This window comes from Procambarus clarkii, chromosome 15, assembly GCF_040958095.1.
Source record: "Procambarus clarkii isolate CNS0578487 chromosome 15, FALCON_Pclarkii_2.0, whole genome shotgun sequence".
NCBI classification, from domain to species: Eukaryota; Metazoa; Arthropoda; class Malacostraca; order Decapoda; family Cambaridae; genus Procambarus; species Procambarus clarkii.
The window spans coordinates 6005328-6025198 of NC_091164.1; the positions used below are offsets into that span (position 1 = coordinate 6005328).

At 39.1% G+C, this 19871-nt stretch overlaps 2 protein-coding genes across 2 annotated transcripts; one reads left to right on the plus strand and one right to left on the minus strand.

The window, feature by feature from the left end:
- The first annotated feature begins 10429 nt into the window (after positions 1-10429).
- On the plus strand, positions 10430-19820 carry LOC138364881 (uncharacterized). Its single transcript, XM_069324927.1, has 2 exons — positions 10430-11251; positions 16895-19820. Exon 2 carries the CDS (start codon positions 17560-17562, stop codon positions 18697-18699), a length of 1140 nt encoding a protein of 379 aa, XP_069181028.1. The 5' UTR covers positions 10430-11251; positions 16895-17559; the 3' UTR covers positions 18700-19820.
- LOC138364879 (uncharacterized) lies at positions 12162-16593 on the minus strand. Its single transcript, XM_069324923.1, has 2 exons — positions 16349-16593; positions 12162-16252 (listed from the first exon to the last, which is right to left on the minus strand). The coding sequence occupies exon 2, from the start codon at positions 14911-14913 to the stop codon at positions 12937-12939; it is 1977 nt and encodes a 658-aa protein (XP_069181024.1). The 5' UTR covers positions 14914-16252; positions 16349-16593; the 3' UTR covers positions 12162-12936.
- Positions 19821-19871: the final 51 nt, after the last annotated feature.

Below are 19871 nucleotides of genomic sequence, written 5' to 3' on the forward strand. Positions count from 1 at the left end.
TAATGCCTACTAATTCCACTGATGTTCCTGACATAATCCTTTCCCTTAAAACCAAGTCTAGTGCCCTTGAGGAGATACCAACTCTTATTTACAAAAAAGCCTCCAGATTTTTAGCTCCTGCCATTGCAATGCTCTTCAACAAGTCACTTGAACTCCAAACCTTTCCGGATATTCTAAAAAAAAAAGCGAGAGTAACCCCTGTCCACAAATGTGGTGATCCCACTGATGTTAACAACTTCAGACCTATATCAATTCTGCCAAACTTGTCTAAAATATTTGAAAAACTTATCTACAAGCAGCTTTACTCTTATCTAGCCAAACACAATATACTTAGCTCTTGTCAATATGGCTTCAGACCCAAAAAACGCACTAACGATGCACTTATTTGTATGATTAACTTGATACATGCAGCTCTTGATAAAAATGAGTTCCCTATTGGGTTATTTGTGGACCTGCGTAAGGCTTTTGACACTGTCAACCACCAAAACCTTCTTCTTAAATTACAACATTATGGAGTCAGAGGTCACTCCCTGCAGTACCTTAAGTCTTACCTTACTGACAGGCTCCAGTATGTTTCTGTGAATAATTCAATTTCTCCCACCCTACCCATCAACATTGGTGTTCCCCAAGGCAGCATACTTGGCCCTCTCCTCTTTCTCATCTACATTAATGACCTCCCAAATGCGTCCCAACATCTCAAACCAATTCTATTTGCTGATGACACAACCTTCATTTACTCCAGTCCTGACCCCATTGCTCTAAATGTCACAGTGAATACTGAGCTAAATAAAGTCCATCACTGGCTAACTGCCAACAAACTCACCCTCAATATTGACAAAGCTTTCTATATTTTGTTTGGTAATAAATCCTCAAATCAAATAAATCTCAGGATTAACAATACCCAAATTTGTAACAAAGTAGATGGCAAATTCCTTGGCGTTCTCATTGTCCGCAAGCTGAATTTCCAGGGACACAACAAAATATATCAAAAAAAGTTTCAAAAACTGTTGGCATTCTTTCTAAGATCAGATATTATAATAATAATAATAATAATAATAATAATAATAATAATAATAATAATAATAATAATAATTTTTATTTAGGTAAGGTACATACATAAAGAGATTTTACAAAGTTTGTTGGCTTTATAGATAGAGCTAGTACATACAATGCCTAAAGCCACTATTACGCAAAGCGTTTCAGGCAGGAAAAACATTAATGACTAAAGCTTAAAACTAATGGGTAAAAAGAATAAAATGTGTTGAGAACAAATAAAAATAGAGGTAAAAGAGGGGGGAACATTGTTGAAAAAGCAGCACAAATACAATTACAAATTATTACAGAAAATTACATTCAAACAGCGTTGATTTGAAAAAAAAAAACAAAAAAAAACAAAAAACATACATGGGTTGACAACAGAGGGGTAAGGTAGGTAAGGTATTATGTACCTCGCCCTGCCCTGGTGACACTCTATTACTCTCTCATCTATCCTTATCTCAACTATGGTATTTGAGCTTGGGGTTTTACTACCCAAAATCATTTACGTCTTCTAATCACTCAACACAAAGCTGCTATTAGGACAATATCCAACTCTGGCCCCAGACATCACTCGGTACCCTTCCTCAAATCTCTGAATATGTTAGATATTAAGTCACTGCAAATCCTCTCATGTATATTTTATATATATAAAACGCTGAACTGTAATGTCAGTCCTGACCTTAAAAGCTTCCTAGACGGTTGTAACAGATCCCATGAGCACCACACCAGAAACAAATACCTATTTAATATTCCAAGAGTACGACTTAGTCAAACTAGAAATGCTTTACAAATCAAGGGACCTCGAATGTGGAATGACCTTACCAATTATGTTAAAGACTGTACCTCTCCCAACCAGTTTAAGATAAAAACTAAGTACTACCTAATTAACTCAATGTAACCTACCTCACCCCCAAAATGTCAACCCATGTCTACTATTTTAAACAATGCTGTTTTGTTGACCAAATTGTATTTTTGCTTTTTTTTCTGCCATGTTTCCCCCCCCCTTTTTCCATTCTTTTCTTATTTTTTCTCAACACAATTAATACTTTAATCTCAATTAGTATTAAGTTTTAGTCTTAGTGTTTTTTCTGTTCGGAACGCTTTGCGTAATAGTGGCTTTAGGCATTGTATGTACTAGCTTTATCTATAAATCCATAAACTTTTGTATCTCACCTTGTATGTATGTACCTTACCTGAATAAATATTTGTATTTGTATTTATTTGTAATGCTATGAGAGCTGCCCTGGGAGCCCCGATGTGGATCAGGCTTGAAACTCTAAGACTGGGAACGGGTTTGCCCTTTCTTCAAGAAAGAATATCACAAAGAAGATCTCTGTGTGTGATGATGTAAGGGCGAAGAGGGAGAACGGCCTGTTGACATAGCTCGGGTGCAGGTGGGGGGGGGGTTGTGTAAAAGCCTGGTTTGTGCCTCGGAGAGGCTACGGGATCCAGTAAGTTCAGTAGAACTTCGGTTTCAACCCTTTTACCCTGTCGTAGCTCAGTCGATTAAGGCAGTGTCTGGGATGCTCCCAGACGCAGGTTCGAATCCTCGTCACGGCCCTTGTGGATTTGTTCACAAAGAAGAGTGTTACGACCCTGGGTTCCTCAGTGGAAATCAGAGGTCAAAACTGAGCTAATAAACTGCCTTTTAGTATTGAAAACGCATCACGAGGTGTACTTGTTTGTATCTTCCCTGCCAGACGTAAGACTATTCTTGTTTTTCAAAGAGCATTTAAGATTGAGCTTGGAGTTGATTGTTAAATAATAACATAGGCACCAACTATGTTTACTAATACTTTCTAATCATTTGTAAAGTAAACCTGAGTAAACTTGGTATAGGGTTGCAGTACGATTAGTTGAGCAGTCTGCCGGCAGCGAGCCAGCTGGGGGGAAGGAGACTGTGACTCATTCTTCTCTGAGCTGGCGTGTGGACAGGATCCTCCTACCCTTCCTCCTCATTTCCTTATTTCTGTGTCTTGTTCAAGCTAAGTATATACTGTGTACATTATTCATTTTCTGGCATACACGTGTTCTATGTGTAGAGTAGTATACTTTGTGTGTAGTAGGTGTTTTTAGAGTTTATATTACTAGTTATTCTAAAGGGGGTTCCAGTGGAACCACGTGGTCTCCCTACCCTAAGCTGACTCTAGCTTCAAGTGTTTCCTTAGTAGAACTTTACCCTAGCTTGTTTTCAGTGTAAAACCTTGTATCCTGCATATATGGACCAAGGCTTTTAACGTAAGATAGTGTGGTAAAGTAATTATTATTTTTGTTATTGGTGTGAATGTATATGGGGGGTTGTTAAGGCGTTAATAAATAAGTAAGTGAAGTAAGAGAGTATCAGTTCTTCCTGTGTAGGAGATCTTAAATCAACCTCTAGACTGACCTTGTGTGTAACCAAGTATTCAGCACTGCTTATAGTTTTATTTGGGGGCCGGGCCTTTTAGATCTCCCATTTTGATAACTCTTGATGCTTACTATTGCCCCTACATCCAGATAACACTAGGCCCCATAGTACAGACACCCCCCTTATTTAACAAGTGGTTGGCCAGACCGGGAGGAACTTTATAATTGTAAAAAAATTAGATTCTTGAGTGCCAAAACTAAAAATTTGTTTTCCGCAGAACGGTTGTGTGTTAGCCTAGGGTCCAGCTCAGCTAGCAAAAGAATATTTATTTATTTATTTATTTATTTATTTATTTATGCATATACAAGAATGTACATAAGGAATGTGAGGATACAAATATGGTAATTACAGTCTTGTAAAGCCACTAGTACGCGCAGCGTTTCGGGCAGGTCCTTAATCTAAGAAAATTTTAAGGAGGTAAATACTTGCAAAATTTATAGACAAAAAAATGATAACAGATTACATGAAATGAAAAAAAAAGAAGATGAGAGAAAATTGTCGGCACAGTATATTAAAGCACATAGGTAGCTAAGATTGATTGCAATGACAGCTTGAATGGTAGTTGACAAAAAATTGGCAGGCACAATACAGCAGAAACCATATAAGATTGATTGCAATGACAGCTTGAATGGTAGTTGACAAAAAATTGGTAGGCACAATACAGCAGAAACAATATAAGATTGATTGCAATGACAGCTTGAATGGTAGTTGACAAAAATTGGTAGTCACAATACAGCATATGGCTAGCACATAAAAGAAGACAGCAATGAACACAATGATAAGGTTGTTTGATATTACATAAAAATTAGGAGATTGGGTAACACTAGGTACAGAGCAAATTTAAAGCTCAGTGTAGGAAACTAAGATGAAGTTAGGTACTTTTTGGTTTTGCTTTTAAATAAGGCAAAAGTTTTACAGTTTTTCAATTCACTAGGGAGTGAGTTCCATAGACTAGGTCCCTTAATTTGCATAGAGTGTTTACACAGATTAAGTTTGACCCTGGGGATATCAAAGAGATATTTATTTCTGGTGTGGTGATAATGGGTCCTAATACATCTGTCCAGGGAGAGTTTCAGAGCATGGTTTGCATTTAAGAACAGGGTTTTGTAAATGTAGTTGACACAAGAGAATGTGTGGAGGGAGTTAATATTTAGCAAGTTTAGGGATTTAAACAAGGGAGCTGAGTGTTGTCTGAAAGCAGAGTTAGTTATTATTCTGATAGCAGATTTTTGCTGTGTGATGATGGGCTTAAGGTGGTTTGCAGTGGTAGACCCCCATGCACAGATACCATAATTAAGATAGGGGTAGATTAGTGCATAATATAGTGAGAGGAGAGCAGAGTTAGGAACATAATATCTGATTTTGGAGAGTATACCAACTGTCTTAGAGACTTTCTTAGTTATGTGTTGAATGTGGGTGCTGAAGTTGAGTCTCTTGTCTAGGAATAGGCCAAGAAACTTGCCATCATTTTTATTACTGATGTTAATGTTGTCTATCTGTAGCTGAATTGCATTTGATGATTTGCTTCCAAATAAGATGTAGTAAGTCTTTTCGATGTTTAATGCTAGTTTGTTCGTTGACATCCATAAGTGGACTTTTTTTAATTCATTATTCACAACATTATTTAGTGTATGTGGGTTGAGGTTTGAATAGATAAGGGTAGTATCGTCAGCAAACAATATAGGTTTGAGAATATTAGAGACATTAGGCAGATCGTTTATATATATAAGAAATAGAAGAGGTCCTAAGATGCTGCCCTGTGGCACTCCAACGGTAATTGGTAGAGTGGAAGAAGTTGTATCATTGATGGTTACATATTGGTGTCTGTCACTAAGATAGGATCGGATGTAGTCAAGGGCAAGGCCTCGGATTCCATAATGCTGGAGTTTAAATAAGAGGTAGTTGTGATTAACAGTATCAAAGGCTTTTCTTAGGTCAATGAAGAGTCCAATCGGAAACTCATTTTTGTCAAGGGCTGAGTAGATAACGTCAAGGAGACTAATGATTGCATCGTTGGTGCTCTTTTGGGACCGGAAGCCAAACTGGCAGGGGCTGAGTATGTCGAATTTTACGAGGTAGGAATAGAGCTGTTTGTAAATAATTTTTTCAAATATTTTTGATAGAATGGGTAGATTTGATATTGGTCTATAATTGTTTATGTCCGCCGGATTGCCTCCTTTATGGACTGGCGTTACTCTTGCTTTTTTGAGGATATCAGGGAAGGTGTGACACTATAGATTTGTTGAACAGTAGTGCTATGGGTGGGGCAAGGGCATGGGAGGCTCTCTTGTACACAATGGACGGAATTTCACTGGTGTTCCCTGCCTTGGTTTTTAGAGAGTGTATGATGGACACAACATCTGCCGGGCTGATTGGTGAAAGGAGAAGAGAGTTTGGATAGCTGCCTGAGAGATATGTGTTAATATGTGTCTGAGTCTGTGGGATTTTACTGGCAAGATTAGCACCAACCGATGAAAAGAAACTATTAAATTCATTTGCCATTTCTAAATCAGTTGACGGTATATCCCCATCCTTGTAGAGTTTTATTTGGTTATGTGAGTGTTGTTTAGTTCCTAGGATACTAGAGATAGTTTTCCAAGTGCTTTTCATGTTGCCTTTTGCTTCATTGAATCTATTCACATAATATGCAAGTTTTGCCTTTCTTATGATACTGGTAAGCATTGATGAGTACCTTTTAGCTACTTCCTTTGAAACTAGGCCAAACCTAACTTTCTTTTCATATTCATGTTTCTTGTTGATTGAGTTGAGAATGCCACTTGTGAGCCATGGATTGTTTAATCTTTTGTCAGTTACTTGCTTGGTAAGAAGGGGACAATGAAGGTTGCAGAGGCTTAGAGTTTTGGAGAGGAAGAGGTTAGCTAATGAATTTATATCATGGGTATTATTGAATTCAGAATCCCAGTTAATATTGTGAAGTGCCTCTGTAAGATTGTCTAAAGCTGATTCACTGTGTAGCCTAAATGAAAGTTTCTTGCTTTTTGGTGGTGTTATGTCCATGTTCACTATGAGAAAGGTAGGATAGTGGTCAGTTGTTCTCTCGTAGATTATACCAGATACAAGGGGAGCTGTTATATTTGTCCATATGTGGTCCAAGGTAGTGGCTGATGTTTGAGTGACTCGGGTAGGTTTGGTGATTGTGGGGATTAGCATACAGGAGTTCATGCTGTTAAGGAAATAGTCAACTTGAGAGCAATTTTGTTGACCCAGGTCAATATTAAAGTCTCCTCCCAGAATGATGTGGTTTTTGTTGAGATTGTTGTTTATAATAAGATTCCTTAGGTTGTCTGAGAAAGAAGCTATGTTAGTATTGGGAAATCTATAGATGGCTCCAATAGTCAAAGAAGATTTAAGGGATTTAATTGTAAACTGAGCAAAAGTATATTCACAGTAGTCATCTCTATCACTAATAACACTGTTGCAGATAAATGTATCTCGGTAATATATAGCTGTGCCACCACCTTTTTTATTAGGCCTACAGTTATGAATGGCTTTATAACCAGCTAAGTTGTAGAGTTGGGTATAGTCTTTATTTAGCCAAGTTTCTGTTAAAATAATGAACGATAGGTTAGTACCTAGTGCTGTGACTAATGCATTTAAATCGTCAAAATGTTTACCAAGTGATCTAACATTTTGGTTATAAACTGATAGACAGGTGCTATTTTGAAGTTTGTTTTTAGCCTGGTGTGCTGTGAAATACTTGCAATAATGATGATCAATGTGCTGGTTGGTGTAGATATGAGACAGAAGATTTTGATCAGGATCAATATCAGTGTGCATAGAGATGCAGAGGGATCACGATACAAGATACACGATAAAGCAAAGCACAAGAATAAAAGCAAATACAATAAAATAGTAACAATTTAGAAGTAAAATAAAGATCCAATAGATAGCCAGGGAGGACACAGAAGTTACATAAAATAAAAAACAAAAAATCAGTAGAGACTGACAATATAAATGTAAAATAAAAAATAATAAGAAAAATAATAATCATAAAAAAATGATCTTGAAGATAATTAGCTTAGTAATGGTTAATTAACAGGGTAATAAAAGTTTAGTTTAGTTCATTTATTATGCACCCCATACCCATCTTGTGGGCGGTATTGGAAAGGGTTACAGAGGCACATAATGGGCTCAGGGACTGAACCCCACAATTCATTTAGCTAAGCAAGTTACAATCTTGATGAGCTAGTTACAAAATTCAATATAAGTCATCACATCAACAATGGGTTCGAGATCGACCTCAAGTACAGGTTCTAAATTAAGCAACTGACATATGTGGAGAGCTAGTGTCACAATTTATATGTTTGTCCTGCACACCGCCCCCCATCCAGTGGGCAGCGGTGGATAGGTTACAATCACTTAGTTACTACCTACAGTTAGCAAACTGGGGATATTTGGCTAAAATTTCTGGTAGCAGATCATTTTGAATGAAATATTGACACATCGCTGGAACATTGGTTATAGAATTGTCTCTAAATTCACGTATCTTTTCGCACTCTATCACATAGTGACGGAGGGTGTGCGAATAATTTTGTTGACACAGTTTACATTTGGTCAGGTCTACATCAGCAGATAATGAGAATTCCCAGAGATACTTGTAACCGAGTCTAAGCCGAGCAGTAGTAACATCTAGAAGTCTGCTGATTTTATTGGATGATCCATAGATGTGTGGCTCCTCTTGCATGATAGTATGATGATAGATGGAATTACTGGTGTCAATTTCACTTTGCCTCAGATCTACAAGATCTTGTTGAAATTCTCGGTGTACTGCTGCTCTCAGATTGCTCATTGACAATCCAAGGTTACACTCAACGGCTCCTTTAAAGGCAGATTCTTTGGCTAACTTATCAGCTCTATCATGCATTCGGAGGCCAACATGAGATGGAGACCACATGAAATGGACTCTGTTACCATCCTTAATAATTTTGTTGTATTTGTGTCTAGCTTCGGACACGAGCATGTTACAGTTATGTCTTAAAGAGTTGAGAGCATTTAAGGATGATAAGGAGTCACTTACAATTAATGTATCAAGTTTTGAGACTTGTACACATTTCAGTGCAAGGATCAAGGCAAATAGTTCAGTCTGAAGGGTAGAGGCCCAGTTGTTTATACGGACTCCCCACTCAAAGTATAGGCCATCGCCCATTGTCAGGACAACTGCACTTCCAGCTGCACCCGTGGTGCGGTGTAGGGAACCATCAGTGTATATAATTTGAGAGAGAGAATGCTCTGTGGACAGAGCATCAATATGGCTTAAAGTCTTGTATGAATACGATACATTGACGTTGAGCTTTGCCTCAAGACGAAGCTTGGGCTGATCTCTAATTTGCTTCTTGGGTGGAAAGGGAGGGATTAAAACTGGAAAGGGTGTAACCTCCCACGGTGCAGGAAAGTGCCGTTGTTGTTTCTCTTGGTACAAATCATGAACCCCATACATTCTGAGTTGAGTTCCAGTTTTTGTTATCCATTTGGAACAATGCTGATCTTCAATAAAGAAATTCTGGAGGGCTTCTGTGCAAGGATTAGGATGAGTTAGCCTAAGCATTTTTATACCAATTTGACAGTTAATTTCAGTAACACGATCAACAACGCTCAGAATATTTAGTTCCTTTCTCATATTAAGTATCTTTGTGGTACGAGGGCACCCAAGGATTATCCTCAAGGCTTCGTTCTGCAAATTTTCAAGCCCTCCAAGCTTTCTTTCAGGCATCAAAACAAGCAGAGGTGCAGCATAATCCACTAAAGATCTGATGTATGCAAAGTACATCATTTTGACAGTTCTGACATTGGCACCATAGCCTGAGTGATAATCTGCAACAGCTTTGAGAGCTCGGAGCCTCTCTTTAAACTGACGACAGAGTCTGAATACAACAGGACCATACAGTGGCACCTCAAGGCCAAGGTATTTGAATCTGTTTACATAGTCAAGCGGGGAGCCATCAGACAGTTGCATCTTGCGAACAGCTCCTCCCTGCCTGGGTGGGCGCCGATTTAGTATCTTTGTTTTCTCTGCTGAGATAATTAAACCTAGGTCCTGACATGAGTCTAATACAGAGTTAAGAGTGTTCTGCGTGTTAGCATACCCAGCGGTGTGTATCATTATATCATCAGCATAGCTAATGATGTGGACGTTGGGTTTGCTCGGTATAGAGTTTAACAGCGTGTTTATTAAGATATTAAATAAGGTAGGACTGAGGACACCACCCTGCGGGGTGCCTAGTTCAAAGTCTCTTGTTACACTCCTATGCCCCTGGAAAAATACAGATGACTTCCTGTTGGATAAGTAACCCCTGATCCAACAAAGAAGCCGACCACCAATATTCATTCTTGCAAGCTCACTCAAGATAACATGTCTATTTGCAATATCAAAGGCAGACTTAAGATCTAGGAAGGTGGTATATGACTTTTCCGTGTGCAGGGTAAGAAAGGTGGTGATGCAATGATGCACACTCCTTCCATGCATGAAGCCATATATCTGGGGGGATAGCATGGTTCTTATTCTATGGAGGAGACGGTTTAGGACCATTCTCTCGAATGTTTTGCAAATGCAGCTAGTAAGGGAAATTGGGCGGAAAGCATTCTCTTGATTTGGCTTGGGAATTGGAATGATTATACTGTTGGTCCAAGAGTTAGGAAGCTCCCCAGTAACATAGCTCATATTATACAGCTCAAGCAGGGGATTCCCTGGTACTAAAGGGAGCAGACGCAATATGTCATAAGTGATACCATCTTCACCGGGGGATGTGGCTTTGCCTTTGTTTAGGGCCGCGAGTAATTCAAACTCAGTAAATGGCACGTTGCATTCATCTTCCTTGTGGAGCATGAAGTCAACGAGCCTTTCTCGATCTCCGTAACCAGCATTTAATCTGAACTGTATGTCTGGGGGAAGATTATTGAAGCTAGAGGTGGTTGCCCAAGCATCGACTAACTCGTTTGCTCTGTGTAGAGGGTGAGGGTGTGCTACTTGGCCGATCTTATCGCCTTTAATTCTTTTAATATCCTTCCATGCCTGGCTGAGGGGGGTGTGAGAGTTGAGACTGTTAACAAAAGTTTCCCAGTTATCTTGCCTGAGCTCTGTCATGCGCTCCCTCGCCTTGGCTAGGGCTTTCTGAAAGAGCTTGAGCATTGCTGGCGTACGTGTTTCCCTATATGCAAGCCCAACTCGTCTGGCAGTGCGTTTCAAAGTACGCAGTTTGGGGTCATTGTAATAGGCATGGCGTTTATTACCTTTCATATCGTTGCGACTATTGGATGGTGCAAAGGGCCGACCTAAAGGGTCAGCAAACATCTGAATGCTCTGTACTAGACCGTCGTTAAATGTCTGGACTGTGCTAATAAAAAGCCCTAGGTTTAGTGACAAGGGGCCGGATTCAGGAAGGTACTTACGAAGGTTTTTCCTCTTAGCTAAGAGCGTTTTCCGTCTTAGCGCCTTCGTGGCGGCTACGTCCGTATTCAATTAACTACCCTAAGTGGAAAAACCTTCGTAAGTTCATTCCGGGATTTAAGTGTGGTTTCGACCACTTGTAGCTTTACGTAAACTGGATATAAGTCATTTTTTCTCTACTACATAACACTGGGATCGATTTATGATATTGGAACATACCAAAATATGAATGGTGAATCTAGTGAAGAGGAATCCTTCGTGTTAGTTATATATGCATTCTCTGCTTGAAACTTGAAGTAAATATGTGTTTGATGATAGTAGAATTAGTTTTATAATAGCAAGATATTATACCAGTAGTTATTAAGTAAATAAACACTGGTGAACATGAAATATGAGAGAAGGTGTGGGAACCGACCTGTGAGATTTATATTTATTTGATTTATATGAATTTATATTTACGTTAATTTATATACTTCGATAGCAATTTGTATAATGATAAGTGGACTGTATTTCTGCAATAATCTCTTAATCTCACAAATCGATCCTCTACACATTAGGGGGGGTTTATATTTATATATATGCAGCCAATCAAACTACTGTATTAACTACATACATTGAAAAGGTTCCTTATCTTATAGTACAGCAGGTTAGTCCACCAGGTATAACTAGGGTGTAGACACCAAATTATCCTCTTTGAGGTAGCTTCCATATCACCCAGTAACTGGTGCACAATCTTGCATCCTCGTCTTGACCTGTCAAAAGTGCGCTAGCTGTGAAGCCAGATACCTATATATGACAAGTATATCAGAGAAAACAGTACATGGAACATGAAGACCTGGCTTAATTACCTTTAGTTTGAGGCGATTTCGCGTTCTAACCGGCTAACCCTATATCCTGACATTAATGGCCATAAATGAATGATAAACGGGTTTCGGATAGACACTTAACTTGTATTTGTAGACAGCGTGTTGACAATGGTACACCTTTGGGTTCCATAACACTACGTCCAAGTAAATTTAACAGGAGCCGAATTTGCTCCCGTGTGAGCCTCTGGTCTCAATAAACAATGGCTGCCCTCCTTCCTCCACTCTGACGCCTGGCTTACTTTGTCCAGATTTCAGAAAGTGATAGAAGGGTCACATTTACTCTACTTTAATATTGATAATTAAGTTAATTTATATAAGATGTTTTTATGATGGTAAAGTCCAAAGACTAATGTATTTAAGAATAATTCCCAGCAAAATAGCTGGTGAATTATAATAGTATGTGGTGATGATATCCCGTTTTCTATAGACGGTAATTCCACTACAAGTTACGTTTTCTATGGGTAACTTGTTGGTAATACAGCTATTATCTGTATGATTATTAAATGGTGTCGGATTTTCCGACATAATTCCCCAGGGGGCTGCTCACGGGTCGAAGTCCTATTTAGAACAGACGAACACCGATACTCCTCCTTCGAATTATTAGATTAATTTGATGTTAGTAGTTAGTAATCACACATTTGTGTGTCTGTTCGTGCAGGACGGATGTCCCGTACTAGAGTTGCAGGGGTTAGAAGTCTAATGCGATTTCATTTCCCTGTCAACTCTTGAAAGGCTAATATTCAAGCCTTATTACATATTATTTAACCCAGAAGACTGGATGTGATCAAGTACTACAGTCAAGTATGATTCAGGGACTGCAGTGAGATCAGTGACATAGATATAACTTGAAGTTTGTTCAAGTAACTGGTCACTGATATATAAACACTGAGGCCCATGGAATACATCTTGATTAAATAATAAATGTATCAAATCAGTCATCAGATTTATTAGGGTTTAATTTAGTTAATTGATTCAGAAGATTGAATAGCTCATCATTAAAGTAAAGTATGGTTCTGAGACTGCAGTGGGTTCAGTGACATTGGTCGCAGTGACTTGTAGCTGTTTTAGGCTACTGTTCACTGATTTGCCACTGAGGCCTCATGAACTCATCTTCAGCTTCAAATGATGATACTAACATCAACCTCTGTTGGTATAGTCAACTGTAATCTCCTTAGTATAATGCTACTGGAGAAATATAATCAGCTGACAAATTTAGATTTCTACTGGTATTGTTTATCTGCAGGCATAGGTCTCCTCAGGCTTGATACTGGGCCTGAGAGTAATTTACCTCCTGCAGAGTTTAACATGGTTATACCCTGATATTTAGTAGGGCTACCGATGAATCGATGGCAATAGTCTGTCCCAACAAGGAGACCGAAGTCAGTGAGGTGATCAGACTTAATATTATCTGCCAATTTTATTCCTCCATTTCTCAGGAATTTGGCTGTTGCTCTCAGACCTTGAACTTGTAGGTCTACTGGTATTTTGTCCACCACAATGGCTTGTACTCGACAGATGTACCTGCCTAAACGTACTGATGGTTGTACCACCTGGTAGACTTGAGGTCCTGCATCTGTTACAAACCCTGAGATGTTGAATGACATCTGGGCTACAGGCCTTAATTGTAATTCATCTGCCAGCTTTTTAGTGATATATGTTCTTTGGGATCCTTGGTCAAACAACCCACGGGTATGGACCTTGGCCCTCTTATTCAGGATGGTAATTTGGGCAGTAGGCAAAGTCGTATTACCTTTAGACTTTGCCGAATGGACACTCTTTGTTTGTTGCACCTTGCAGTACTGTACTGTGGTGGGAATGCTATCTTCCACCTTGGGTCTTGAATACGTTAATTTCGTATATTTGCACAGTGCTGCATGGTGCCTACCTCTTCTACACCTGTTGCAGGTGTTGAATTGGGTATCACAATAGTCTATGTTGTGTGACTTGAGACACCTTGCACATCTCCCTAATTCCTGGAGTCGCTCCATACGAGTGTCTCTGGTTGGATAATTAGCACAACAGTATGTTGAATGTTTCTTTTTGCAGAACATACAAGTCCCCCAGCCTACTGCACGTTTGGAAGTTACCGGTTTGGGTGAACTAGTAACAGTAGGCTTGGAGGTTGCTGCTGCATTGTCAGATTTTCTGCAACTTGATGTTTGAGTAATTGGTTGATGTTTATTTGGGGTGGTTGTTTTACCCTTTAATTGACTATTATTTTCTATTTCTGAAGGCTTGCAAGAGGCTTTAACTTCCTCATTTGCTCGTCGTTTGTTTATGATGGAATGTAAACCTTCAGTGATGTCCTGTACTGTCAGGATGGTGTTATGTTGATGTGCATATAATTCATCTAGTATATCGCTGGACAATTTTCGTTGAAGGACTACTTTGGTCATCCATTCACTAGTAGTTATATCAACCTTAAGTCTGAATGTTCTTAGTAGTGACTCAAACTCCATGCTGAAGGATTGTAATGAGTCAGCAGTCTGATCAGGTTGAGGTAAATCCAGCAATTGTAGTACTAGATGTATGACAGTTTTCTCATTGCCAGCATTATTCCTAGGAGGCTGGACTGGGAAATTAGTGCTGTCGCTATTTTCATTTACATTTTCTACTACTGGTTCAGCTTCACCTCTAGTTTGGAGGCATGTTAACTTAGTAGCTTCAGGTATTGGGTTTTCAGAAACCACAGAGACTGTGGATAAATTGTCTGAAAACTGCTTAATTTCTGGTGGTATATTATTGGGTGAAGCTGTAGTGGGTGAAGCTTTACTGGGTGAAGCTTTATCCTTGTTGATTAAAGGATCTAATCTGGCTTTACATTTATTCTCAAAAAGATCCAGATCATCCATAACATTATCTACTTTATTTGATGTACTTGCTATTTGTTCTGATTCAATTATCCTGTGTAAATGTTCCAACCTGGCTTGAGTTTCTTCTTCATATTGTGCTAGGTCAGACAGGAATGGTTCCACATCTTCAACTACTATGTCGTCGTCGTCGTGGACCTGATTTTGGTAAGATTTCCTATTTGCTTTCAATATATGCAATTGGGTTTGAATCTGCAACAGTGGTATTTTCAACCGACGATAATTAATTACAGGCTCATATAACAACTGTTCATATTGGTTGAGATCTCTTGTTAGTTGGCGTTTGCTTGATATTAAAGCACGCTTTGCTTTCTGTGGATTAGTCATGGTGACTTGTTAATTGGGCACCACTGGCTCATAAATTGTGAGCAAGTACTAATGGTAGCCTAGGGTAAATTCTGCACTCACTAGGCAATAATCCTACCTCTACTAGAGGTTAGCACTTAAAATTAATACACATTATATATATACAATCATACACACTAATGATTTGAGTGATAAACCAGTGTCACTGGAAGTACCTTTAGGTTAGCTCTTCTATATCACCCTAGGATGGTAGAGACACTAATTAATCACTCAAAGGTGTAATGATCATAAGTAATTTATTATATATACAACTCAATTCGAGTTGATAAAAATTACACCCAAAATAGGGTTTGCACCATTCATTAATGGTGTTAGGTTGTTCAATATAGTACAACTGACTATGGTAATAATGGGACTAGGATGAACGATAATAGTTCAACTAGTCAATGGTTTTATCCTACCCTGTTGTGGGTTGGCAATTAGTAAATATTATACTGTGAACACTAGTGCAATATATATTAAATAATTCTCTATTTGGAGAAATAATATACACAATTATTGATAATAGCCTCTTAATTAGCCTCTATGAAACTTCTAATATTATCTAGAAGTATTAAATATTATTAGTGACCTCGCGAAATAAACTCCACAAAATTCGTAGATAATCTCTCGCGAAATGTAACACCACGAAATCCGTGAACAATCTCGCGAAGACACAGTCACTAATTTGGCTGGATTCTATATTAGCGCTGTCATTTCACAGAATAACACGCCACCAAATCTGTGGGTGTGCATGAAACCGCTGACTAAGGCTGAACTCGGCTGAGGGAGGCTCCTGAGCTCCCACGAGGCATCGCCGCTGTCTATGACTGGCTGGCTTTGTTTAAATAACACTGCACTAGTATATTTAATGAATCCACTGGATAACTGGTTCATCCGGTACTAAGATGACCAAATGTGGGTTCAAAGGATCAAATAATCCGTCATCCGGTTCGAAGATGACCAAATAATGTGGGAACCGACCTGTGAGATTTATATTTATTTGATTTATATGAATTTATATTTACGTTAATTTATATACTTCGATAGCAATTTGTATAATGATAAGTGGACTGTATTTCTGCAATAATCTCTTAATCTCACAAATCGATCCTCTACACATTAGGGGGGGTTTATATTTATATATATGCAGCCAATCAAACTACTGTATTAACTACATACATTGAAAAGGTTCCTTATCTTATAGTACAGCAGGTTAGTCCACCAGGTATAACTAGGGTGTAGACACCAAATTATCCTCTTTGAGGTAGCTTCCATATCACCCAGTAACTGGTGCACAATCTTGCATCCTCGTCTTGACCTGTCAAAAGTGCGCTAGCTGTGAAGCCAGATACCTATATATGACAAGTATATCAGAGAAAACAGTACATGGAACATGAAGACCTGGCTTAATTACCTTTAGTTTGAGGCGATTTCGCGTTCTAACCGGCTAACCCTATATCCTGACATTAATGGCCATAAATGAATGATAAACGGGTTTCGGATAGACACTTAACTTGTATTTGTAGACAGCGTGTTGACAATGGTACACCTTTGGGTTCCATAACACTACGTCCAAGTAAATTTAACAGGAGCCGAATTTGCTCCCGTGTGAGCCTCTGGTCTCAATAAACAATGGCTGCCCTCCTTCCTCCACTCTGACGCCTGGCTTACTTTGTCCAGATTTCAGAAAGTGATAGAAGGGTCACATTTACTCTACTTTAATATTGATAATTAAGTTAATTTATATAAGATGTTTTTATGATGGTAAAGTCCAAAGACTAATGTATTTAAGAATAATTCCCAGCAAAATAGCTGGTGAATTATAATAGTATGTGGTGATGATATCCCGTTTTCTATAGACGGTAATTCCACTACAAGTTACGTTTTCTATGGGTAACTTGTTGGTAATACAGCTATTATCTGTATGATTATTAAATGGTGTCGGATTTTCCGACAGAAGGTGATGAGCCCTGCCTGATGGGATCACTTACTATCACCAAATGCCCCTGTTCACCTAGTAGTAAGGGTGTACCTTAGCTATACATACCCATTTCTAATTTATTTAGTTTGGTTTTATTTTGAAATTAAATCTGGGTGAGACTATTAAATCTCTGGGTGAGACTATTAAATCTGGGTGAGACTAAGGGGATTAACTAAGAACAAATAATTAAGAGTATAAAACTGGCAAAGATGACAAACAAAAAATAAAATAAAAATAAAAATAAACACCTTTGGAAAGGAAAGGTAGAGCTTAAGTACACTTTGGTTGTATGTGAGACTACAAATTATGTTCTGGTTATTCAGCTGATATCCCACAGTCATCCAGGAAAGAAGTGAGGTGTGCTTCAGTGGTTATGACATAAGTTTTTCCAGAGTCAGTCTTCCTAGCTATTATTTTACCATCGCGCACAAAACAATGTTTAATAGCAGTGGATCTTTTGCAAATTCCACGTAGTTTAAATAATTCTTACACTGACAGTTACATATTCTTACACTGACTCGACATCCAACTGGATCCCTTCACGATTGAGGTAAGTGTGGCCTTGTGTTAGGGGCCGTGCAAATTTTTGTTTTTTCCAATTTTTAATTAATTTTTTCTTTAGCTAGGAGCTAAATTAATTAGTGATGGAGGTTAAAATGCAGGAACTGGCAGGGAATCCTTCAGTGGTAGAGATAAAGAAACTTACCAAGTCTAATTTAGTATTGTTAGGCAAGGAATTTGGCCTAGAATTAAATGACGCGGATAAAAAGTGGACCTTGGCGAATGAAATATTACAACATTGTGTTGATCAAGAACTATTGGCAAGTGATACACCTTTATGCCAGCCTAGCCAAGCGGAAAGTGCAACTCATAGGGACAGAGAGTTAGCTCTAGAGTTAGCAAAAATAAAATTAGAGGAGCAAAGACTCAAAACCGAGGAGGCTAGAATTAGAGCAAATACCACTGGATCTCCACCTGCCGGGGATTCAAACCCCAGGCATTATGAGAAAAAGCATAACTTGCCTGAATTTTCAGAATCAGACCCTGAAAGGTTTTTCAACCATTTTCAGAGATTGGCCACGTCCATGACCTGGCCAAAGGAAGAGTGGGTGAAAATCCTACAGGGAAGACTTAGGAGTAAGGCCCAAGATATTTTTATAAATATGCCTGATGAAGAGTGTTTTGAATATGATAAAGTCAGGGAACGAATTTTGCGGGCATATGAAATTACTCCTGAAGCTCACCGCCAAGCTTATCGCAACCTTAGGCCTACTCACAACCAACCGCTCACTGAATTTGCTAATGATCAAATTAGATTGTTTGATAAATGGATTCGCTCGGGTAAAGCCGAAACATACGAGGCACTTAAGAATATTATGTTAATAGAACAATTTATAGATAGTATGCCAGATATTGTAGCACAGTATATTAGAGGGAGGGTAGAGGTAAATTCTAAAATAGGGGATTTGGCCAAGATGGCAGAAAACTACCAGTTGGCGGGCAAAAGGCCCTATAAAAATAATTATACCCCACAGAGTAGCAAAACTTATACCCACAGCCAGTCCAGACCAGCTCATTCTAACCCTTTACCTAATGCACCTTCTGTTTCAGACATAACTAACCCTGTTAAATTGTCTAACCCCACGACACCTAAGAGTGAACCGAAGGGTAATTCTGTTAGTAATGTCTCTTCTCCCCGACGTTTCTGTGGTCACTGTAAACGTCCAAACCACGTTATTAGCCGTTGTTGGCAACTGTACCCGGAAAAAGACCCAATGCTCTAGTTGTGACACAGGGCTTGAGGCCTTCGGAAGGGTTAGGGAGTAAGACCTCCAACCCACAGTGGTTGGACTTGCTTACCCCATTCTTATCGAAAGGGAGACTACTTTTGTCTGAGGGTTCTTCCTGGAAGGACGTGGTGATCTTCCGAGACACCGGTGCCATCCAGACTTTAATTTTAGAGAGTGGTTTGCAAGGTGCCGACACTCTCGACACTGGAGAGGTGGTACTGGTCGGGGGTGTCACTAGTGATACTCGAGCAGTACACCTCCATAAGATTACCCTGGAATCTGATTTCCACAAGGGTGTTTGTACAGTCGGAGTCACTTCATACCTACCTTTCCCTAATGTTGATGTAATAGTTGGTAATGATTTAGCAGGGGATAAGGTAGGGAACTCCAGACTGCCTATTATGTTGCCTACCCCTAAGGTTTGCCTGGATCCACCCGCCGCAGAGGATAATGTTGTGTACCCTGTGTGCGCAGTGACCAGGTCTATGGGACTTAAATGTAAGGGCAGCCCTGTGCTTGCCAAGGTGGTATATCCCGAGGACACGAGGAACTTTCCGAGTGGTGAAAACCAAGTGGACCTCGCGGACACATTCATGGCCCGACTCGATGACGTGGCCGAGGACATTGTGTATTAATACTAATACTCCCATCTCACAGGATGGTTAGACATACATGGAATCAATTTAGAAAATACCAGCCTCAATACAAAAAACAAATCAACTCTGACTAAACAGCTCTTCGCGATTTTCACAAGAGGTAAGCACTGAATCATGGAAACATTATATTATAATTACTCTTACCAGTTTCTACAAGACTCCTCTCAAACAATGTATGTTTTTAACATGTTTAGGTATGCACAGCAATGTGCTGCTTCCCTATTCTGTATGAAGGACCACACAGTGTAGATCAAAAACCAGCTACAAGCTCATCCAACATCCTCACCTCACAGGATGGCCAGTCATACATGGAATTAGGAGAGAACAAAATACTTAATGCTGATCTATTAGCCTCCACTGGCAAAATCTGGGTGCAGCACAAGAATATCTTCCAATATTCCTGAGTGTATGAAGTAATTACAGAGCTCAAAATACCTCATACCATTTTGGTATGAAGTCACTGATAACAGGGCAATCACAGATATAGTGTTGGAGAGTATGTTCTCTCAA

Excerpts from the sequence above, each read along its gene's own strand:
- LOC138364881 (XM_069324927.1), top strand. The coding sequence starts at position 17,560 with ATGGAGGTTAAAATGCAGGAACTGGCAGGGAATCCTTCAGTGGTAGAG.
- LOC138364879 (XM_069324923.1), bottom strand. The coding sequence starts at position 14,913 with ATGACTAATCCACAGAAAGCAAAGCGTGCTTTAATATCAAGCAAACGC.